Source organism: Paramormyrops kingsleyae, chromosome 14 (genome assembly GCF_048594095.1).
Source record: "Paramormyrops kingsleyae isolate MSU_618 chromosome 14, PKINGS_0.4, whole genome shotgun sequence".
Taxonomy (NCBI): Eukaryota; Metazoa; Chordata; class Actinopteri; order Osteoglossiformes; family Mormyridae; genus Paramormyrops; species Paramormyrops kingsleyae.
In genome coordinates, this window is record NC_132810.1 from 17,625,203 (window position 1) to 17,649,679 (window position 24,477).

The following is a 24,477-nucleotide window of genomic DNA, read 5'->3' on the forward strand; positions in this document are numbered from 1 at the left end:
ACCTCCTGCTTAAAACTGTTATTGAAAGGTCAGACAAGTAAACAAAGCAATAAAATATTTATCTAACTAGCTGATGTGATTCAAAGTTATACAAAATCTAAGCCTGGATAGTACATTTGGACCTTCCTTCTCCTCTATGCTAATGTAAACTGCAACTAGTTTCTTTCATCGGGAAGTCAAATGAATTAAACAGGAAGTGGTACCTCGCTGCTGGACAGTGAGCTGCACTGCATGCCTGATGCTGCCCACCACGCTGATGGCTTGGCACTCATACTCGCCCTGATCGTGCAGTGCCACGCGGGCGATCCGCAGGACGCCCGTGGAGAGGACCGCATGCCTCCGGTCAGATGGCAGTGGGCTGCCTGCCACACAACACAGTGGTCAAGGACCCAAAGCTTCTGCCTCATCTGGAACGTGTTTACGCCAGCCCAGCAAACACAACCTCACACTCGTGCATTAAGACGCTGAGCAGAAATGCTCACCCCCCCGAGTCCAGGCGATGACCGGCTGGGGGTGTCCACTGGCCTCACAATGGAAGTCAACTGTGTGCCCCTCCAGCACAGACTGGTCCTGAGGGGTGACTGTGAATTGGGGCTTTGCTACAACGGATCAACATAGAGGGAAACGTTAGCAATTTTTAAAAGATACCATGTTTAAAGAAGCCACCTTGTCTTTAAAGGAAGACTGAAAAAATCAAGTCAGCATGGTTGGCATTAGAAACCAGCCATAAGAACATGGCAAATGAATAACTAAACTTCCTACTTTTTGGTGTAGCGACTTCCTGTCCCTACTAAGGACACCCAGGTGACCATCAGCCCAGAGAAAACTCACCTTGCACTATGATGTAGGCCGCCGCGTGAATGGTGTCAATGTTGTTGCTGGCAAAGCAGGTATACTGGCCCCCGTCGCTCTGTTTGACATTCTGAATGTAAAGGCCCCCGGAGGGTGTGGTGTTAATGCGGGCATCGGTAGGCAAGGGGGTCCGGTCACCCTTTGTCCAAGAGATACGGGGGTGGGGCTGGCCCGTAGCACTGCACTCCAAGGTGACGCTCTCGCCCACGAGGACCTCTGTGTTCTGGGGCGTGATGACGAAGCTTGGCCTCGCTGACAAAAGCAAAGCCGACACAATGTAGCATTATGTCAAACTGGCACTATAATGCAGAAAGTCTTGCAGCTTCTGCATCATGACAGTTTGAGACATGATCAGAAGGCTCTTAATCACAGAAGGCGGCCCGCTATGGACCATGATCTGAAGACATGATTTACTTTAGTTACATTTCTGATTATATTTACAGATACCAACTTATAAGACTCATAAAAATAAATTCATCAGCAAAGTAACTGAATGTAAACAACGTAAGCATGCCAGTTGTTCCCGTTTCTCAAACGTGTGCAGTTCCATGTGCTGAGGACCACAGTTCGTCTGGTGCTAGTTACCTTTTAATGACTAATTTACACCTTAAACACCACATGATAACTTAGTCTACGTATAACAACTTCATGCCATTAAAAGCATGAGAGGCATCCAGACTGCATTATTGCCCTATTCTAGCAGAAATGAATCATCTCAAAACCCCATTTGAAGAGAAACAAGATCAAGTGAATAGCCTTTTATGGTAACAATACTTGGAATACAACAAAAATGGTCGTAGGAGGCACTGCAAATATGAAATGTGTTTTGCATTTCCAGATGTTGCTGCTAGGTCCTTTGGCTGAGCCTTGAGGGTGCCATAAATGTCACTGGGGGAATGGGGTTGTCATACACTTACATGGCGTCCCAAAGTACCGCAGTGTGACTTCGGAGGTCTTCACCTCCCCGGCCACATTCTTCGCCATGCACTGGTACACGCCCTCGTCAGTTTCCCTAGTGTCCTGGATCATCAGTGTGCCGTCCTCCAGAAGATTCAGCCGAGAGTCGTCCCTCATGTTCAGAGCATTGCTGCAAGATACCCATGTGACAGAAGAAATGTATACAGATTACATTAGTTTATGGTAGAGCAAACCGTATGCTTTGAATTACTGAAAAAGGGGAAATATGCTTAAAAATAAAACAGTCCTTTATGGGCATTCAGGAAAACAAACAATTCATCTGTAATCTCAGATGGGGGACAGCAGAGCCACACATTGCTTGAGCTCTAGAGATGGTCTTACTTGTTTCTCAGCCAGATTATTTGAGGTTTGGGGTTTCCCTCCGCCCTGCAGGTGAAGTACACAGTGTTCCCTGAGCTGACGTCCACATCCTGTGGCTCAGTTGTGATCCTGGGGACCTCTGGGGTGGGGAGAGAGCGGGAGTATGTTTACTGGAAGGAAACTAGCACAGCTGGCTGCAGGTGAAATACCCGTGGACGTGAATGGGTGTCGGGTCCAGCTGGAGACACGTAAGCCGCACAGATGAATGAAAAGCTGCATCTGGGTCAATAATTCTGGAGCAACGCAACCAGACAGATGGAGCTTGTCCCAGAATAAATGATCTATCTACCACACTATGTACTTCACGTACTTTAAGAGTTTGCTGGATAAAAAGCTTCTGGATGAGAATATCTGTAAAACACGAGCTGTTATCTCTCCAGCATAGAAGACGTAACATCACCGACAAACCCCAACAACGACGTACCTAACCTCTGATTAAGAGGACATACATATAGGAGGCTATTGGCAATGAGTAGACTGAGCTTGTGGGAACGTGGTCAGGGCGTTTATGGCGAATGCAGCGTGTCACGGTGCTTATGAGACTGAACTCCAGGCCTTGAACACATGTGTTGCACACATTTGTCGGGGTGGGAATTTCAGACCCTCCATTACAAAAAAAAAACCCAAAAAACTTCAGCTTCACCGACTGCCAATTGCATGACAGAAGGCTGCTTGCAGCCACAGCTGGAGAGCAGCTTCTCTATCACCACATGCCGCGTAACACACAGCTAATTAGCGGCGTAATTACGCAAGTGAGGGCTATTCTTGTTTGCCGTCGCATAAACAAACACGGAACGGAAACCCGTCATGGGCCCGGTGCTACGGCGAGTATGGCAACTCGTGGCGATTGTTTTAACAGCTGCAAAGCCGCTGCTTTGTTAACGCGGAGGGATTGTAATGGCCGCCTCGCTCTTCGGAGACATTAGGGATTCATTAGCAGGCAAAGGCACCGTAAAGCTCCACAATTAACTGACGGGTCTGAGGTTCTTTTAATGCAGTGTTTCCCAATCCAGCCCTGGGGGACCCACAGACAGCCCACTTTCTGCCCCCTCCTGATATTCCCTCCAGTGGGGCTGTCTGGCAGGGAGCTCCGAGGCAGGAAATACATGGACCAACTGTGGGTCCCTTGGGGGCCGGGTTGGGAAACACGGTTTTAAAAGGGACTGTCTGTCAGTGCTGGCGGCTAACAGATGCTTTTGTTTTAAAGTTTTTGTGCCTATCAACAGCATTTATTTCTCTGGGAATTACTGGACATAAGCACGCCATTTCAGGGGGCACGTTAGTGCAGTATAATCAAAGTGAAAGAATATCTGGGGGAGCCAAGGAAGGTAAAGAAAATCTCTGGACACAATTCTTCAAAGAACACAGCTGTGAAAATGAAAGAGTATAAAAATATAGATTTGTCACATGTTAGCCTTTGACACTCTGCCAGACTGGTAACTTATACCACACTCTCACCATCATGCTGACACTGGAGGGAGTATTAGGAAGAGCTTACACCAAAATTCCATTTGTGAGTCTGGAAATTGGTACTGGGAATGTGATATGGAAAAGGGATGGCTGGATAGGTCTGGGAACAGCGTAAACCTGTCTGGTTCTCTCAGCTTCTATGTCATCCCATAAATTGATGGGGGAACCCAAAGAACGTCCACAGATAAAATGGACAAGCCAGAATCCGCCTGGGCTGCCGCCTCGTCTCCCGCTCCCAGCGTGCGGCACATGTCCTCACCGCACTGGAGCTCCTCGGCAGTCAGTGCAGCCACGGATCGCCCCTGCAGGCGGCTGGGGAACTCGCAGGTGGCAGCGGCCTGGGCGTTGCCCGACTCCGCGTACTGCTTCAGCAGGTCTGCCAGCCACAGCAGCTCACAGTCACAGTTCAGCGTGTTGGAGTCCAGGCGGCTGAAAGGGCGAAAAATAAAAGCTGAAACCACCCTGGATAAAACTACTATATGACCCAGATAGGCTCCACAGGCTGAATGGCAAAGCTGCACCCAAACCTTCTGCATTTCAAAATGGAAACGACTAAGGAATGACCAACATCACTAAGCAGAAACGTGAACATGCAAGCGCAGACAATTAGAATAAAATTACTTCCATATATTTCCACAATTTCCTGTGTCCGCAGAACCACGCTGGCCTTAGTTCAGAGGAAACTGGGAATTCACATCTAAAACGTGTGGCCAGTTTAAGTACTTCCTCTTTATACTAAAGCAGGCCGCGCAAACAGAGATCACTGAAGGGGCGACATCGTCACTGAACGCGGCTTTTCATTGTGTCCCTGTGGTCTCCCTGCGGCCACTGGTCAGGTTTCACATGGCAGTGAGAACAGCACGTGGCCACTTACAGCCTCTTCATGGACTGCAAGTGGGAGAATGTCCCAAAGACGAGGTGCGTTATCCTGTTGTTGTGCAGGAACCTGCAGGAAACAGCTCCATTAATGACCTTCAGCATAAGCGTTTTCAGGAGAAAACGACGACTTCCAATGGTAATAAAGCATAAAGTTAACTGTCCTGGGGGGAGGGGGGCCCAAATATTGAGTCTTGCCCTCCGAGGGGGACTGCTAAAGCCCCAACTACAAAATATCCAGAACGGGGAACTTCCCAAAGGATCTCAGGGGAAAGCCTAAGGCCACCCCCTCCCCCGGCTTCCTGGAGAGGAGGACATTCAATTTATGTAGCCCGCCCTCTCCCCCCATTCTATCTCCTACTTTCCTTGCTTATTGTTCCCGTTGAAGGGGCATGCATGGTCAACAAGTTATATCGCATACATAATCCAGCCCCTCAAACTGATACATTACTGTACTTACTGTAAATACCACGAAGTAAACTGACCATCTTACATTGTCTACTTAACGTTGTTTTTACAAAGCATCTGGAAAAGTGTGATTGTTCAAAATTCTATCATTGCTCAGGGCATGCTAAATATTACAATATATACACTTTTCTTTTTGTTAAAGACAGCCCACTGACTAGATAATACTACTGTCTTGGCTTGGCAGTTATCTGACATTCATTTTGATGTCTGCGTTCAATGCTGACATCAATGCCGATTCCTTCAAAATGGCAATAAAGGCAAACTATAGTACTGAGGGCTTAAATGAGGCTTGCTGACAAAAAAAAGAGAAAAAGAACTTAAAGAAGTGATACTCACAGTCGCTCGAGTTTTGGGAGGTGAGTAAATGCCTGAGGCTCCAATGTCTCTATGTTATTGAAGTGCAAGTACCTACAAACAGGAGGGAGATAAACGGTAAAAAAACACATTAGCGTGAAAAAACTGCAATAGCCTAAACACTGAATAAGCAACACACACTTAGACAAAGCTACAGGAACTGCTTTAAGAATATTCTCATTTACAGCATTTCAAAGGCAGATTATCCAATCACTACATGACAAGAAAAGCATAGCTGGTATGAAAGAGGAATGAGATTTTTTCTGAACACCTGATGTTAGAGATACCAGGAGTGCGGATCAGAAGCATAGATGCATCCACCCTATTAGCTGTCAGACGAACTGGACTCATGTCTCAGATGATCCATCCACTGCACTGCACTGCACTGCACTGCACATGCACTGTCCATCTCGGGGGAATCTCATGAGTTGCGACGTTTATTATAACAAGGGATTTGGTGACTGACTATTCTGTCCTTTATCTAAAAGGGCTTTTTGTACAGCCAGGATGCCACAGATGGTGGTGTTGTAGCCAAAAAGCGCCGGGTACCATCCAACAGAAATGTCACACAAAATCGGAGGCGCTGGCTGACCAGGGCCCATTAGTGGTGGTGCTTGTGCCCTGCCAGGCCACACTTTCACTGCCCTAATGGGACTGAATCCGGTCCCAGCAGAAATAAGAAAAAAGCCATCACTGTTCAGTTGTGACTGGACATTGCCCCCACAGATAATTACAAATGCCACAAATGAATCATAAAATGCTCATAAAAGAAACAAAGTGCATTGTGAGGGAAAACAGTAATTTCATACTTTCCGAAAGAGAGCCTGACTGTCTGATGTAGACACATAGGGTGGGATTCGGCCATTCGCGTGTGCAGAGACAATAAAAGGACGTTAAAATGACTGGAGACAGTGGAATGAATCACACATTAATTAATTATCTCAAAGGCAAAGGGTGAAGGGACACCAATGAAAAAGTCGGTTTGTGGTTTGCAAGAATAATGCGGGTATCCACAAATAGGGCCACGTGCGCTTCCCGCCAAAATGCGCTGTAAGAATTCAGGTTTAAAAACATCCGAATGAGATTTTATAAGCGAAAAGAGCGCGGGGGGGTTCGCGAGGCGAACAGAAACAAGAGTGTCATTCTTTTCACTAGATATCGTCAGTAAAAACAGCAGGAGGGAATCTACATAAACATGACGCTGGACCCGTAAAATTCAAGGTAAGAACTTGTCACCAGCATAAACTCCTTCAAGACTATATCTAAACTCAAAACAGCTGTCGGGCTGGGCTACTTCATGAATAAGCTGCTTGTTCGGAGAGCCGACCTGCCCGCATTTCTGCCTTAAGTTAATACGGTGACCGCAGCTTACAGACCATGATGCATTGTTCGCGACTTTGCCAAAACACTCGTTTTTTTTTACGGCCGGGAATAATGCAGAATAATCCATCCATCTTTTAAAACACGCACTCCTCTCCGCTTTTCGTCCTTCGGGCTAAGTTTGATGTGTCAGTGGGGCTCCGTAATAGACCACCATTGTCCTCTGTTGTACGCGTAAAAAATCACAGTACTTAAAATGGGCATTTACCTGCCATTTGAAGAGAAAAAACAGCTCATTGCTGTACCCCAGGGAGAAGAAAAGCGGACGATTGTTCTCTTTTAAATGTATCCGCTTACTTGGATAATATTAGGATTAGGAGGAATAAGATCTAGAAACCTTATTACGCAACGTCATGTCAAACTGTTCTTGGCCAAAAAGGTATTTAAGTAGCTACTGTTTGGAACAGTTTTTCTGACTGCAAAAAAAACAAAAGGCAGTATATTTACCTTACTGTATGAAACAAAATTAACGCAGTCAAACCAATCTAAGCGATACTGCGTATCCATACCACATATAGCAACAGGTAACAAAGAACAAAAACTGTCACAGACACAGTTTCTCTGGCTTTAGTTGTATTTTTCAGGAAATACAACTAAATACATTGCCACCCACCCCTTCGCATCAGGAACATCAGGTGGCGACGTCAACATTTAGATTCCACACGTTTAGCTCATGCAGTTTTAAAGTTTTATCAAAACACAAAACACCGAAATTGGAATTGACATACCAGACAGGAAACCAACGCAGTGTACGGCCGAAACAATAGTTAGGGGAAAGATGCACAGAATGAAGGTGGGTTAAGGGACAGATTAGGGGAAAAAACACTCAATGAAGGGGCTCCAAAACGTGGCCTGCCCCCTGTCTGACCACAAGGATGCAGAGCATCATCTGTAACACAGGTATGTGCCAGACATGCAGGGTTGTGATGGAGAACAGCAGGGGAGGGGGCAGGAGCATGACATCACAGCACGGCCAGCAGCAACGTGACGAAGCACTAAGGTCTGCGAAAGACAGGCACATGAGAGAGTGCTGGAGGAGGATGATGATATGGTCACTTACAGTTGCTCTAGAGAGACAAGTCCCTTAAAAGCCTGTCTGTCAATTGATTGGATTTCATTCTTGTACAAGTAGCTGAAAGGAGAAATAATCAGTAATATTAGTAAACCACACAGGGTATCAGTCGAGAGGGAAAATTAAACTTAAATATTGTGCCATTGAAAGGGATGAGGTGCAAAATTGGGGAGGGGGGGGGGGGGCTCTTGGCACTGGAAATATGAGCCTGTTTGGGGTCACGTATGCGCATCCATTAATTTCAAAGCTGTCGACGGCAGTTAAAAGGCAATCGTTACAGCTGCACGGCAGTGCTACACAGGCACATTTTCAAACATTTCAGGGAATTATTGCAAGGCTGATGCACAAAAGCTGTTGCCCCCCCCCCAAAAAGCAGATGGTGCAGATTAAAATAGGGAAATGTAACATGTTTCACTGCTGTTTCGATTCTTTGAGTCTTATGTATTATAAACATTTAGTTGTTTACTTACTAACAACAATGCAAATATATAAGATTTGATTAATATCTTGATAGAGGTTATTTGCTCTCTGAAATATGATAATTCATTGCATCCTTCATTGGCAATGTCGTTTATAGTGCTTAATTTCATTGTGCTGTGCAAAGTAGTAGATTTTTAAACACCAACCTTTTTTCCCCACAACTCAGCTTAAAACCACAAGTTACACCACAAAACTTCCTGTTAGCTATAATTGGTAACATGACCAAACTCAGGCCAGGTATGAAACTGAGACCAATTAACAGATTTATGAAGTGTTCAAATCCAGTGTATTTTATCAGCTTTGCTTTCCACTAATTTAAACTTAAAGTGACAAGAAGCTCACAAGGACAGGGAGGGTATGATGGGAAAAAATCTATTTGTCCCAAAGATAATCTCTCACATTATTCTGTATGGGGAAAATCCTGAAACCACAGAATTACTATGATAAAAAGGTCAGAGTACAACACTTTCTCAGCTCTGCTATTAGGAATTAAGGTAATGTGTTGCAAAGGACAAAATTTACTTATAATAATGATACATTATTTGGCCGTTGTACAAGTATGAATACATTTTGTTACAATTTAACCAACAGATATTTTATTACTATCTAGATGGTTTTCTGTGGCCAGTTAAGTGAACATGTTCGATGCATTCATGGGAAACTGGAACCAACAAATGTGGGAATTTTACTCAAGGGGGAGTGGGGAGGGTTTGGGAGGAGTGACTCTGGCCATCCATTGTGGGCCCAACCTACAGTAAAAGTTAAAATAACAGTCACTATTTATTTTCATCTTACACGCTACTGATATATTGTCATCTTCTCTGTTACAAATATAGCTTGATCATTTAGCGATTAATGACTTTAATGACCTCCATATTGCATGCAATTATCGGCCGACTTCAAAGCCATTCAACTAACAGTTTTTTTTCTTGTTTGTTTTTATAAGCTTGATAATCTTTTGACCCATTACCCCTCCCTTAATCACTCCCTGTACCAGCTTTGTAACTAGAGATTAGTGGTGGGTGAAAGTGCAGTTTAGGCCCTACTGTGGGGAAGAGATCAATCCTTACAGGGGATTGCAGTCAGACTGTGGAAGTCCCCTCATCCCCACAGACAAGAGTTGGTCAGTGTTCAGTTGTGGAAAAGGTCCTGGTAAATGTTGTGGCACCAGGATGGAGCTAGGTTAGACCCACCCCACTAAGCACTAAGCTAAATGGAGATGTTGATCCCAGTCCTGCCAGACAGGGAACTGTATGTGCTGGTCTCATATATGTTCTGATTACGATGCAGTAATCAGTTTTAATTTTTTTTATACTAGTAACAGTCAGACTGGTAGACATCCTACGTCCTTGAGAGGAGGAACTAATTAATTAGAGATGATTTCATTTCGATTAACACATAAAAGGGCAACAAAAAGAAATTTAATACAATAATTTGGTATTTATTCATAAAATGTAAAAGTTAAAAGTGAAAAACTCATTGCATTAGCCATTTTGGAACATACATGGATAAGAAGTATTAGTTGGCCTAAGCTTGTGGTCATAGGGTGGAATAAATTAAATCAAATTCTCCGTTATTTGGTGAAGGTAGATTTAGTTCTCAGATGGGATTGTGTTCGGTTTGCTGCGGCCGCCTTTGAACTCACAATACCAGATTCCCGAGCTCTGACTTTCTCAAAATAGGAAATGTAAAGCATGGCTACTAACAAATTTGTTTTAATTTGTCTTGCGTGTTTGACAACATGCAAACTGGGAGCCTTTGCAGCCCCACGGAATGCTGCCCAGTACGCTAGCAGGCTGGCATTTCAGAATCAGAGGGCTGAGCCATAACAGTCTCACCCAGTTAGTGTTCACTCCGCTTTCTGTCGGCATTCGTCAGAATCAGAAATTAACCTACGCATTCCTCCAAGAGGGAGAGTTTGAGGAAGTGTTCCACAAGCTTAGATCAGGGTGGTATCCGTGGAAGCCTGCCGTTTGATTCTGACTCAATGTTCCTCTAAATCTGCCCACAAAAGTAACATAACCAGGTCTAACACGATACGTGGGAAAAATGGCCAACATACTGCTTCACGTCACTGCCTGTGTGGGGCATACAGCTTGCGGTTCTGAAGGGAAAGAGCTCGCAACATCTTCTATTACTTCTTCATACTGACAGAAGCACAGCCAGTTGGCTACGTTTTCTGTTACATTTTTGTGTGATGGGGTGCCTACTATTTCAGTAACCAAATGAGAAAAGTTGAACCAAAACCCCAATACCCATCTGTTGAGACAATGCATTTCTTCTTCATGGATGAATGCCGACACACAGCCAATATAAAACCATGCAGCGATAATATGTGATGCTGCCTAATCTTTGCGATTCTTCAGCAGTATTAACAGAACAGGTACATATTTTGTTTCGGTTTGTCAGTTAAATTCTGCCATGACTGCATCTGAATGTCTGAAGCTAACAATAGGGCCAAATAATTTGCTGTTTTATTATCATGTATGTCACCTGTTGCCAACTCACAGATATTTCAGGTTTTCCAAGTCTTCAAAAGCTCCTCTTGGAATTCTTCGTATCTGATTATTGTTTAGGAGCCTAGTAAAGACAAAAAAAAATGTGAGAAAACAGAGAAAAGGCATGTTTCAACAAATAGTAATTATACATATTAAATATTCTGTCATAATACACTGCAATGCAAAAGCCAAACTAAACACTGTTCTAACCAAAAACTATTGGAATCTTGTCATGCAGCCATCCAAAGGAATGGTACAATTTCTGCCCAGTTCCTTTTTTCTGATGCAATCTGGTCTGTGGCAAAACTAAAGGTGGTCATAAATGGTATTGTGTGTCAGCTGTGAATTGCTGGGATACAAGCCAGGGATACAATCTCTCTGCTTGGATTTGTGCTAAACAAGGCCAACACCACACACTTACGAACCGGCATGAACAAATAAGCAATGAGGACTGGGTGTGTTGCAATGACTAAAAGGGATCACTCTTGCAATATTTTACATTTTTCTATGAGTTAACTAACTTCAGGAGTGGTCTTTTTTTTAACGAAATGTGAATGTGGTCTTTGGTAGAGGAGAAAACAGAAAATAAGACTTCAGGACCTGTGATTCTTTACCTGCTCTGTTAATGAGTTTAATCGGGTGTGGGTCCTTCTCTCAAAGCACAACAAAACTAAACCTGAGTCTCTAGGAGCAGCTAAGGGAAGAGTAAGTACAGACGCTCCTCTATTTACGAACGAGTTACGTTCCGAACGGCCGTTCGCAATGTTCGTAAGTCGTTATTCAACATCATTTTAAGGGTATACGCCAGTACAAATAACTAGGGTGCTGGGAGTACGCACGCTACGCTGCTGCATGGCGGGAATAGCGGAAAAAAAAAATTATGTTACGGACAGGAAACGGGAGCCCAATGAACACAATTTGGACTTACAGTCCTTTTCTTCTGAAAGTTCGTAAGTAGAGGAGCGTCTGTATATGGAAGTGCCAATTTAAAGCTTCTTTCAAATCAATGTGTCTGTAGTAGGTAAGGAATGTCACATTCTTAACCAGATCACTTTATCAGTTTTAATCATTTTATCTCCTGTCAGCAGGATGCTGTTTTCCAGTCCATTAATTCCTGTTAGCATTCGACACACATACAGACCTGACATCTGGCCAGGTTTCTCTGTATTCGTTAAACTGGCATTCCTTGTAGTCTGGAGGATGTGTGTATGTGACTGTTAGCATCTAACCTGATGTGTTTGTATTGTTCTGAACAATACTTACAGAGTGTTCAGGTTCTTTAATTGTCTAAAAGAACCAGGCTGTATCTCCTTTATTTTGTTGAACCTCAGGTCTCTGTGAAAAAAGAAAGGGAAACATTCCCATGTAAATCGTCAAAACATTTTCTTTGATAAACTGCACCATTTCTCAAACGCTACATTCAGAGAAAATCATCACGTTAGTTTGAGTCAGGCAGCTCCTCCCAATTCTTGATTTGTATGCCATTTTGCATACAAAATGGCAGAAATACAAATGGCTTCCCTCATTTTAAGAAGCCCATCTGGCCAAGACTATAGTAACAACAATAGCTGATTAGCTTGACCTCCTGTGTTTCATACACCACAAAAGACAATCAACAAAAAGAGTTAGTCACAGCTCTAAACAAACAAACACATTTAAAGTGCCACCATCACTATAGGAACCAGATGCCTTTAACTGAAATTAAGGGGCTCTGACAAACAAAAACTTCAGTCACACACAAATTTGGGAGATGGGGCAACATGCATCTCTCTCCGTATATTAATGAGAAAAGGATTTTCAAGATGGTTGAATGTTTTGGTATCAAGAGTCTCCTGTCCGCTTCCCATAATGATGCAAGCTGGTACCAATTTAAAATTCATCCCCCGTATATATAATACCTTAAGCTATGTAATGCGGACAAGCCAAGCCGCCCACAGAGAAGAGCGATAGAATGTCACATCACATGACCTGGCCACCTGGCCTAAACACAATAGAAATGGTCTTTTGACCAGAGAGTGAAGAAAAAGTGGCCAATGAATGCTTAGCATATGCGGGAACTCCTGCATGACAGCTAGAAAAGCATCCCAGGAGGCTGTTTCACAAAAATTATGTAGAGGTAAATACTGTTTTGGCCAGTGCATTATCCCATATATGTTATATATGTTAAAAATGTAGAGAGTCGTACAAATAATCCTTTCTATGGGTAGATGTGTCCAAACTTTTAACTGGTACTGCACATGCAAGAGGGATAGACTCTGTCCAGCCATTGTAGGACAATTCATTTGAATTATAGCAGGCCTATAATGCTAATTCGGTAAAATTATTAAATGTCATCCTTCCAAAGAGACCTTAAGCTGTGGCTCCTTCTCAGGACAAGACACTGGAAGACTGATGGATGTAAATGATGTACCACATTAAAGGAAGATCTGCCTTATTTTACTGCGGAAGCAAGACGGCACAGTCCAATTAAATCTAAGCCTGTGGCCCCAAGAGGAGACCTTGAGGGACACAATTCATTCTTCCCCCAGAGATTCCAAAGACTAGACAGAATGGACGGGGAGCTGGGAGAAGTTTCCATTTGTGCACCAAGCCAAGACTTGTTTGTTTATGCTCCATGCGGAGAGCTGGTACTAAAATTGGACCCCCGAATGGAACAATCTCCATAGGGCTGGTTGGCAACTAATTATTACAGGAAAAAAACAAGTCACGAGTAATGAGGCTTCCTGTTTGCTTCCCCATACAAGATCTGGAATAACCTCACTTAGTGAAAACACAGGTTTGAAGCCAAAAAAGTATGTCACAGCTAATACTGACTTTCATTACAAAAAAAAAAAACTCATTAACCGCCGTTTAGGAGAATGACAAACATCATCAGTGTCACAGTGTGACTTCCAACTTGTCGACTTTGGATCTGTGCAAAAATCTTGCATTTGGTTTGGTTGCCTGCATTAAACAAACAAGCCCATGAAGGGTGGCTGGACCAAACATGCACAGTCTGGAAAATTCCATACTTCAAAACAAAACGTATGAGCTGGAAGTGGGTAGCAGCTGCAGACAGCATAGCAGATAAGGAAATGATAACCAAAAGTCAGGAAGACACCTTCAACCAAAAGTGCTTCAGCGAAAATCTTAACCACATGGTTTTGAAAAAAAAAATAAATGTAGATAAATGGCTGGAAGAAAGGTTAAACTAATGCTTCATTCCAAAAAAGATAAATTGACTTAAAATAAATTAATGAATTAACAAAAAAATAGTCCACCAACTACAAACATTTTTGTCCAAGAGGATTGCAGCCAAAGTGACCGAAAGATGATACTATTTCATTTCTAAAACGGCAAAACAAAAGTATTTACTCACAACCAACCAAACTGGTCCTGTTTGGATTTGAAGATGCATTTGAAAAAGGCATCTGGAGGAAACCTAGGATCTCTGTCTATTTCTGCACCCTTTAGGTAGCCTGTTATGCTTCCCTGCTTCTCTGATAACACACAGGAAGCATCTCCTCCAAGCATTCACTGTAAGCAACTGGAGTTCTCAATAGTTGAGTAACTATACTGAGGATTATCCAGTAAAGAAACTAAATTCCTTTTTGCAGTTTGGCAAAAGTTAGCACGCTGCCATCCCAGATAACTTAGCATGATGGTTTCTCGACCACTGCCCTGTTATGGCCACATATGGCTTTGTAGCCTCATTGTGGATCCGGGGTGGGGGGGGGGAGCAAAAACAACCAAGTAGGGATTCATTTCAGTCTTGCGTTGAGCTACCTAACAACAGTAGAATATTTTGGATGCAAGCCCACTAAGCATAGATAAATACGTAGGGGAAAAGCAGCCTGTCTGTGCTCTTTTTTGGGACAACCTTTCAAGTCTTAACATGCAGAAACTGAAAGAAAAATGAGTACAGCTTAAAGTTGCAACAAGTTCTGCATCCTAGGGGTAAATTGAAGAATCTGGGCAGGTGTTGGGGAGGATGTCTAATAGAGCGTTTCCACTGGTATACAGGAACCAACCCGTATCCGAGCCGTACCACGAAGAGAGACTAGTTACAGCACAGTTCCAGCTCGCTTCGGTTTTCTACTGCATCTGGGGCGGTTCGGTAAAGGCATTGCCGAGTTTGGACAGCGACAGTGACGTAAATCCGAAGGGATGCTTATTTACTGTTCACATGGTATACATCATGATTTATTATCTGCTATTATTATTATTTTTATTTACTTTGTGCTAATTTCCACTGGCACATCCCTGAGAATCGGCAGTAAGTAACGCTAGCAGAATTATCGTAAATTTTGTGTAAATTTGCATTACAAATCCATTCCGTTCAGCTGTTCTATAGTAATTTTCAAGTATGAGGTTGGTAAATAATATATAGAATATACGCCTTTTACTTCAGATAATACATATGCAGATCACTGGTATCTCTGTGCATTTCGACCAATCAGATGGTGGTGACACAACCAGCTCGGTTTGGTCATGCTTTCCGTCCTGCTAGTAAGCAGGGCTGTGTCTGTGTGGGTACGGCTTGTATATTTTGTAATGGAAAAGCGCCAGTTCGTGGAACAGGTCAGGTATTGCTTGGTTCTTTGGGGCAGTGGAAAAGCGCATAAGTGTGATCAGTCAAAGAGTTTTAGCTGGTTTGTCTGCATGAGAAAAATCGAGTCAATTAGGTGGAAGTGGCTATGATCAATATCCATGTTTGGCGGCTTTTCTCTTGTAAATATGCGGTCATATTACAGCACTATCCCCAGCAAAACCAGTGAATAAAAGACTACCTGTCAAATAACGATAAATATTTCAGATTTAGTGCTGCTTATGTCTTCATGATGAACGTATTAATATTAGTAAATAAAATCCACAGTGTCTTTGATTACTGGGCAGAATTCCATTCCCTGTAACAGTACATTACAAAGAAGCCAATTTGCATTTGTGCTGTCTAGAGTTCTACTGCTTGTGTCATTTAATTCAAATTCATTAGAGTAATTATCACATTCATCTCCTGGTTTTACTCAGACTAGGACAAGTTTACACTTATGCACTGACTTCGTATTTGGGGAAAAAATGTCAAAAAGAAAAACACAGCACTTAACACTTTTCCTGTGTCTGGAACTGTGAGTCTCCTGATAGGTTAATTTTAAGTCAGCTGGCAATTATGGGGGACAAAAATATTTTCTTAGGGAGGAGTCCACTGATTGTTAAAGGTGACATGGGCGTGAAATCACTGTAGACAATCATAAATCCTCTCACAATCCAAGTTTTCATACTTTATAGTCTTATTAGCAAGTAACTAAATGCCAGCAGAGGGATGTACTTTAAGCGTCGGCCAAATCCTGCACATTCATCATCTGATTTTCCCGCAGCTTCTACGCGGGAAGCTTGCAGTTACTGCAATACTTTTAACTAAAGTACTTACATAATGGAACTGTGTTAATTAATGAACAGAGCACACAAATTGAAAAAAAAATACAGTTTTTTCAACTTCCAAGTTATAGTACTTCGTTAGAAAGAAGAGAAAGCAAGATTAATTACACGACATAATGAGTGAACAGCTCAGTCAAAACCTGGTCAATCAGCTACCAAGGAAGACACCAGTGTAATGGCTGGTATTGATGCTGGTCATTGTGGGAAAGCCTGGCTGTGTCAGCTAACAGAACTACGAGAACCCAGGAGTTCAGAACATGTCCGAAGCTTTTATTTTGAGGTTTCCTTTCTGGGAGTGGATGACATGAAGAAATAAAAAAATAAAAATAACCCTATCTTGGAAGAGAACGCTAACAGCTCAGAGCACAGATGTGACATAAGGGAGGCTTTGAGCCAAAACAAAAGCATATGGGGCCAAACTGACAGGCAGGAAAAGCACAAATTAACAATGGCAGAGACGGCCAGAGAGCCCCTCCCCTCTTCATACTCATACATTAATTGGAAGAGAACTGAATAGTTAAAAACACAGATTTTACATGCGCTGTTAAACTCCTTGTAAAGAAAATCACATGGGAACACAGTTACCTATGCAATGAACTTAAGGCTCTTTGCACTTTGTTTTTATAAATCATGTTCTGTTTTTCAATAGGACCAAGACCACGCAAAACTTGGGATCACTAGCATGGCCACAGTGTTCTCAGTAAGATTTAGTTTTTACTATTGTAAGTCCCAATTACATTAGACAAGGAGTCTAAGGTTACCGTCCGCAACCTTAACAGCAGACAATACATGACCTTCTCGACCCAAAGCTGCAAGATGAAGATGTGAACTGGACGAGTGTGTAAACTTTGACTTTTTGTTTGGGCTGGAGAATCGGTGATTGCCTAGTAACACAATGTACACCATGACAAATAAAAAACAGCACCAAAAACACAGTATCCGCAATGAATTAATCACAGTATGTCGGTTTGGCTCCCCAAAGATTCTACACAACCAACCAGAAAACAAAACACTGCTCTCCGATGAAAATCAAACAAACCATTTCAAATCGTCCCTGTAGTTGCATTGCTTAAAAGCAGGTCACAATTGTGCGGCATCATGGTAACTTAAAAAAAAAGAAAATCTGGTACCACTTTACAATAAGGCCCCTTTTGCCACTTATGAATGGTAGTAACTCATTAATAAAACGAAAACTGTGTTATAACTTGTTTAAAATGGTCTGTTCAGTCAAACAACGTAGGCTGTTATGATCCAATGGGTGTGATATCGCCTGCGACGTCACGCCTGCGACGTCTCGCATGTGACGTCACGCACGCGACGTAGCGCCTGTGACGTCACGCACGCGACGTAGCAGGAAGCAGGTGAGACGATTCAGTTTGGAGGTGCACATAAGAAGCTGCGTTGTGTGTTTGATTGCTTCGCCGTTCTGGGAGATTGTGCGGAAGAACAACATCAAAGACTGGAGAGGAGGCCGGTAAGAAGAGGAATTTATTTTATATTGAGGTTTACTGTTGCTGCCGGTGAAATCTGCTGTTATGGCCGATAACTGCTGTAACTATGGTGGTTGTAGCGTTTCTCTTAAGGTATAAGTTGATGAGTGGCAGTGTTTTGGGTTTAGTCTGGTGTAATTGTTGGGACTTTTGCTCCGGTTTAAATATGAGAGGACGGTGGTTGAGCTGTAGGATAAAAAAAAGCAGGTGTGTTGTTAACGGCGAGATGCATACAGAAATTTAAGACGAGTTGAAGGTGTTTTATGTGTTGGGTGGAAGGTATTTATTGTGTAATATAAATATGTATATCAATATCTTCCTACCAAGATGTTGTTTTAGAAGGTGTCTAACTTTATTAAAATGAAATAACTTATTGATTATGTAATGTTAATAATAGTCACTGCATCATATTTATCGCTTTCTATATTTATATAGTCACAGTTTTTCATTTTTCATTCCATCTACCAATAAACTGTGAAAGGGATTTTATTGTTGCTACTTTTCTTGCGTTTCAAACTGCCTTTCCAAAGTGATGGGTGTGGGGTGCAGTGACATTCCAGACTGATGGGCCATTGACAGTATGCAAACTACTACAGGTGTGAGGACACCTATCTCATCAATATTCATTGTGAAGACCACTGACTTTGAGAAAAAGTGTCACTCTAAAGTGCTAACACTTTAGTAATCAAACCACATAAAATTTCAGAATGTCACTTTCACCTATGTGTAGCCAACCCCTGTGTCTATAAGCTTCAGAGCTCAAAAGTCTTACCTAGAAATGTCGATAATGTGATTTTTTTACAATTTCTCAGCATGTCTGAAAATAGGTTTTTGAAAAGTATATGTTTAAAGTTGATTTTAACAAAAAATAGAATAATAACATTCTAAGAGGTCTCAGATTATTGGTGCTGAGTTTGTGCTGAATAAAAGCAAATGTATCACTTTGGGATAAATGTTTTTTGGATAGGTGAAATATTAGATGTGAAATATTTTGAAATGTCAAAGCATGTCAGACTACCCCGAAAGTGGAAAAGAAGCCTCAGACCCCAGGGGGTTAATATTTGTATTTGTACGTGCATTTGCATATTAATTTGTCCATCTGTTATGCTCATATGTATGTAATAGTTTGGGGTTTGTTTCTTTTCTTGTTTGTTTAAAGGTTTTCTACCTGACTATTTTATCCGGTGGCAACATTGGTTACCTTGCTGAGATCCAAATAAAAGGAAATAAGGATAAAAGAAATAGCGGGTTTTGCCTTGTCTGTCGAGTGGAATCCAGTTATACCTCCAAGTGGATGTTAGTCCTTTCAAGTTGGGGAAATTGCACAGAAGAAGAAGGGATAACTTGACATTGTCTATTAATAATTTACAAAGTGTTACAACCTAATTAATAACCAGATTATAAACCATTCATAAACACTTTATATGGGTAGCCTTATTGTATAGTGGCCCTACTATTACCTGGTAAGTACATTTAGCATTGGAAGGGAAAGAGCTTACATTTTTGTTTGTACTTTGCGGCCTGCTGGACGCACCCCCTCTCTGGCATGTCTGACATGCATCAGGGCTTTCCGCCGCATTGCTGTATTTTACGCTAGCTGCAATGCTACGCCTGTTCTCCTGTGTCGGCACACCACGCGTGGAAAGCTTGATGGAGCCCACCAACGGCAGGAAGCGCGTCTCGGGCCGGCGTGTCAGGAATTGTGATGTGGAGAGCGTCCTGCCCATTCGGACGCGGAGTTTCTCATTGTTCTGAGCTTTCTGGTGAGGGAAACACATCGCTGGCTCACATATAGAGTTTCAGCTGCATCCATCTCCTGTCGAGCCGCCAGAGAACACAAAGAAGCTTCCTTACCAAAGTAATGGACGTATGTTTAGAAGGGAAGAGGACTCCTGAACTATTAAGCAGTGAACATAAAGCAGGCATACAGAGGAAGGAATCGGATTTCAGTTGTGAAGAGGGTCCAGGTAGGATCTATAAAGGCTTTGGCAGGAAAAAGTGAATCAGAAACATATCAGTCACAGAGGCTCGGCAAGTGCCCCGTCAGAGGATTTAAGTAATTTGTGGCACTAAAACGTAACACATTTTACCCACCGACAAAGCTTCTTTCATCTGTCAGCAAAGAACTGAACTTGACTGAGTATCACGAGCACAAAAATCACATCACAGAATCCCTTTACCTGCTATGCTCTTCAGAAGGAGAGCAGGCTGTGCTCTCTTGGCTAAGTGTAAATTAAAAGCATGGTTCAGCCAGGGTACCAATGCATTTGGTCCAAAAGAAAAGAAAAAAGTCTTAGGAAAGACAATATTAAGGAAAAATGTATATCAGAGCTGTGAGTTGTTGCTGCACAGGACACACTGGTATACTTCAACTTTCATCTTTGAAAATGTTTTAACTCAGTCCTTTCAGAGTATCTATTACTTTTCCTCTATAAATATACCAGCTACCATGGTTATGCAAACTTGACTTGACTTGAAGTCTCCAACTGGGGAGCACAGAACACAGTCTTGCAGTACACAGGCATCACGGGGGGTTTCTGACAACTATCTTGCCCCGAATCTCCCTTTGCATGTTAGCAAAGTGTTGGGAGAGGTGGGGGTTCTGGGCTGGAATTCCACAATACCAGAGAGAATGGAAACCCCACAATGCCTGACAGCAGCAAATTCCACACAGTCGTGCTTCTCTTGGGGGGGGGGGACTCAAGTTTTTTTTGGTCTAATGGGAAAAGAAGAAAAAATTAAGAAAGTAAGAGAACAGAAAGGATTTCCAGAATAATTTGATTTTGCTCGTCTCCCCCAGGTCTGGTTTCTTGGTCACAAATCAGATCTCACTGTCCACTCCCATTTAAATATCTGGCCTGAGGATATGACTGACAATCCGGACCTGAGACAATAGCCACACTCTCAATCCTAACACCCCAAGCTACCACCCTTGCCTCAAGCAAAAGAGGAGGCAGGGAAATGTAACTTCCGCCCATTAAGATTTAGAACTCTGATTCACCCCAAGTTCAAACAAGCTTGGCAAAAACCTTAGTGCAATTCAGGCAAGGCATTTTCAAATGATTCTTACAATGGGTGCCATCCACCTGGCGACTCACCAGAAAGTTAAACCTCAATGTCTCTCCTCAACATGAACGAGACACTTGACGTAATGTTATTTATTTCTTATGAAAGTTGCAATATTTTCTTTCACCGAAGTGATAAAGGCTGAGTCAAGCCAAAAACAAGACTCAAACTACAGGAGTCATTGGGTGGTGTGACCGGTCTGAAACAATTTGTAGGGTAAAGCTAAAGAGCAAGAAGAAACGCTAAACGCAGACATGAGGAGCTGTATCAAAAGCAGTAGCCAAAATAAAAAAATGGCAGAGTGAATGCAATCACTTCTCCAGCTACGGAAATCCCACAGCGGGGACAGTAAAGTGAGCCATTATAAAAGGGAGTATTAGTTATGTATAAAACAGAGTCCCTTGAGAAAACAGCTGAAAAATGTATGAGGATGGAAAAGGGACAAATGCTTACCGGTTACCAGTGTAAAACACTGATTTAATTCTAAGCATGCGGGGAAAAATTTGCCTTTCAGATGGGGAAAAGCTCCATAAAATAAAACAACAGCATCAACAACAGCAGTTGACTTCAAGGCTGTACCATTGCCAAAGGGCCGTTTTTGCAAAACAATGGTCATATTCCAAAAATCAAAGACTTTAAAACGAATTGAGAAACAAGTGAACTTGGAGCAACAACACTGAAAGAGAAGCGAGAGAGACAAAAGGAACCACCCCCCCAACCATGACACCAAGGTCAACACTAGCTGAGTTTCAGAGGGGTCCGCACCAATTAGAAACAAGCACTTATGCCCCAAAGGCAGCAAGCTAAACGCATCATCATCCAATCTATGAAAGAGGCTTCATTGTGTGTTTGTATGTGGCAGTGGTGGTAGGGGGGCTGGAGAGAGGATGGTGGGATATTTCAGTTTAGTGTTAAAGGCATGGGATGGCATTGGCTGGGCGGGGAAGGTCTAGCTTCACTTCTGTGCGAAGAAATTTCTACGTCAGACCGTGAGGGTTGCTGGGCATTTGGGATCAGGGGGTAAGCAGGCAGACAGGCTGCCTCGTGGGGGCCCGGAGCACACGGACTGGTGCGGCAGAAAGCCGAACACTTGTGCCGTGCTTTGGCCAACTCGCAGTGGATGAAAGGGCTGTGGGCTAGACTGCCAAGACGTGGCCGCCCATTTTGGAGGTGGAAAAAGCTCCATTTGCACACATGCAGAAAGGTAACTTGCAACACTGGTGTCAAAAACACTTGCCTGTGGAATTCCCCTTCCTTCCAGGTCAACAGAACAGCTGGAAAAAACCTCACAAGGATTAACTTCTTCTAATTGCTGGCTCCCTGAAATCGAAGTCACATTCATTCCATTTACAACAGCATTTTGATGTTTAACACAAAAGAAAAAGGGCATTTGTAAAAAGCCATCTGCCTTACATAGCCTAATTCTTATAAAGGATTTAAAAAAACGCAGACAAATAAAGAGATCTGCAAAAGGAGTATAAGCATAGCATTATGACGGTTCCAAATCATGATCCAACATGATCTTTCTTGGCTTGAGGGCAGGTTGCTTGTTTCAAGCCACGAGTATGAAATGATTTTCAAGACCAAGGGCTACATTCTGCAGATGTCATCTGAATACCATCCAGTGCCAGATGAATGTATAAAAAGGAGAAATGAACATGTATGAAATGGGGGAAAAAAATGCACTATTTACCAGACTTGGTTCAAGGAGATTCGGTGCCACCACTTAGAATGGGTTCCAGACAGTGCTGAGGTTCTATATGCTTGTTCAAATGATGAATCAAGATAAACACACCAAACTGGTCAGGAAGGAGTCTCTTTGTGCCAGGTAGCCAATTAGTATGCAGCGCTTTTGGGGTTTACAAAATGAAAAAGAAATCCTCAGATCTCTTCATAAGAACATAAGAACATAAGAACTATACAAACGAGAGGAGGCCATTCGGCCCATCGAGCTCGCTTGGGGAGAACTTAACTAATAGCTCAGAGTTGTTAAAATCTTATCTAGCTCTGATTTAAAGGAACCCAAGGATTCAGCTTGCACTACGTTATCAGGAAGACTATTCCATACTCTGACTACACGCTGTGTAAAGAAGTGCTTCCTTAAATCCAGTTTGAAATGTTCTCCCGCTAATTTCCACCTATGGCCACGAGTTCTTGTATTTGAACTAATGCTGAAGTAACTATTCGGTTGAACAGCATCCAAACCTGTTAGAATCTTATAGACCTGGATCATGTCCCCCCTCAGTCTCCTTTGCTTGAGGCTGAACAGATTTAGCTCAAATAACCTTACCTCGTATGACATTCCAAGGTGCGCTAACAGGACAAGACAACTTCATGTTGAGGTTTCTCCTTACAGGCACACTTTTTAAGATCTGAGGGCAGAGGTCACAGGCCAGCCGTTGCTCTAAATTACAGGCGGCTTGGGTGGAGTGGGCTCTTGTTCAAGTCGTTAATGCACAAATGACCGGAGTTCAAAGCGCACCTTTGATTCTTCTGTATCCAATGTAAGCCTTCTGACTCAACCCATTTGTCTACCTTCAACTTACTCTTATGCGGTTAAACACAAAGGGGACAGTATCTGTCACCTCAGGCACTGTTACATAAAAGGCACTTTGGTCACGTCCCTCCATTCTCAAACACAAAGGAAAGCAACAACACAACCAAACCAACCGCCGTGCTCAATAAAAAACCCGATATGCACAAATATTAAGCAATTAAGCAAGTCCAGCCATTCCAATTATATATGTGTAGCATAAAACAGCTGACAAGATCAGCCTTATTCAGAATGACCGGAATACCCCCGGTCAGAAGCTGAAGATGTTGCCGAACAATGTGAAAAAGAGTAAGGCGCTCACATCTGTGCACATCTGTGAAGACCTCCGACCGCGCCACTTAAGGCACCGTATAGCTGTGTGTAGTAAGAGACTCAAATGGGTCATGCAGAGTACCCCCCCCAACCCCCCCAGCAAGGACATGAAGGAAAAGCAAAAGAACAGAAGAAGCTAGCGGGACAGGAGCGTCTCACCACAATGGAGCGGAGGTAATCCGAAATCAAACGCTCTGTGAGACACAGAAAGGCAACTGTTTCCTATTTGACTGGCTCCGGTAAATCTTTTGGTTATTAGGGGTTCATGCGGCCATTCCCAAAACACGACATTATATATCATAAAAGGCATTATTAAGCTGATTATCTTTTTTTAAAGAAGTATCCAGAGGAGTATAATACGGAACACAGAGCAAAGATGGAGACACTAACTTGTCCAAATAAGTCCACTTGTTGCGCCCACCCCCCCGTGTAAGGGTACTTACAGGATGGTGGTCTGCGGAGGCACGGCAGGTACAGTCTCCAGCATTAAGTGCATGCATCTGACGGTCGTGCGGAAACACAGACAGCGGCTTGGACACGACAGGGAGAGCTGCGGGCTACCAGCGACCAGTAAGACCACTAACGTTAGCGATAAAGTAAAGACTCGGCCAGTGCGCAGCGCCATCGCCGTGCTGAGAGCGCGCCGCCTGCCTGTGCTCTCGCCGGATAACCGGGGTCTGCCTTTCTAGCGCAGCGCTGAGTCCGCTGGCCCAGCAGACCGGGACAGGCAGGGGCGGGCTTACCGCGCTTGATTGACGGGACAGCGAGCCAGATGGAGGCTGCGTTCTTCAAAGCGCAAAATTACGGTGTTTTCAGTGATCGCGGCATTCTATGCCCTACTTGTGTGCGTGC

The 24,477-nt window shown here is 43.1% G+C and overlaps 1 protein-coding gene and 1 long non-coding RNA gene across 3 annotated transcripts in view; one reads left to right on the plus strand and one right to left on the minus strand.

Moving 5' to 3' along the window:
* The window catches only part of pxdn (peroxidasin), a 41,106-nt gene extending 16,779 nt beyond the window's left edge, over positions 1-24,327 (minus strand). Inside the window, exons 1-12 of one of the 2 annotated variants that reach the window (XM_023807654.2) lie at positions 24,069-24,327; positions 12,052-12,123; positions 10,799-10,870; positions 7,799-7,870; positions 5,341-5,412; positions 4,535-4,606; positions 3,920-4,089; positions 2,152-2,269; positions 1,770-1,939; positions 832-1,104; positions 483-599; positions 204-362 (exon numbers count right to left, since the gene is read on the minus strand). In XM_023807654.2, coding sequence (XP_023663422.2) covers positions 204-362; positions 483-599; positions 832-1,104; positions 1,770-1,939; positions 2,152-2,269; positions 3,920-4,089; positions 4,535-4,606; positions 5,341-5,412; positions 7,799-7,870; positions 10,799-10,870; positions 12,052-12,123; positions 24,069-24,250 — 1,549 coding nt within the window. In that variant the 5' untranslated portion in view covers positions 24,251-24,327. The remainder of the gene's footprint in view (positions 1-203; positions 363-482; positions 600-831; positions 1,105-1,769; positions 1,940-2,151; positions 2,270-3,919; positions 4,090-4,534; positions 4,607-5,340; positions 5,413-7,798; positions 7,871-10,798; positions 10,871-12,051; positions 12,124-24,068) is intronic. The other variant, XM_023807663.2, reaches the window with a different exon arrangement.
* LOC140578364 (uncharacterized) lies at positions 16,769-18,935 on the plus strand. The gene is made up of 2 exons (XR_011982510.1): positions 16,769-17,677; positions 18,224-18,935. It is a non-coding gene; the product is annotated as an uncharacterized lncRNA (long non-coding RNA).
* Positions 24,328-24,477: the final 150 nt, after the last annotated feature.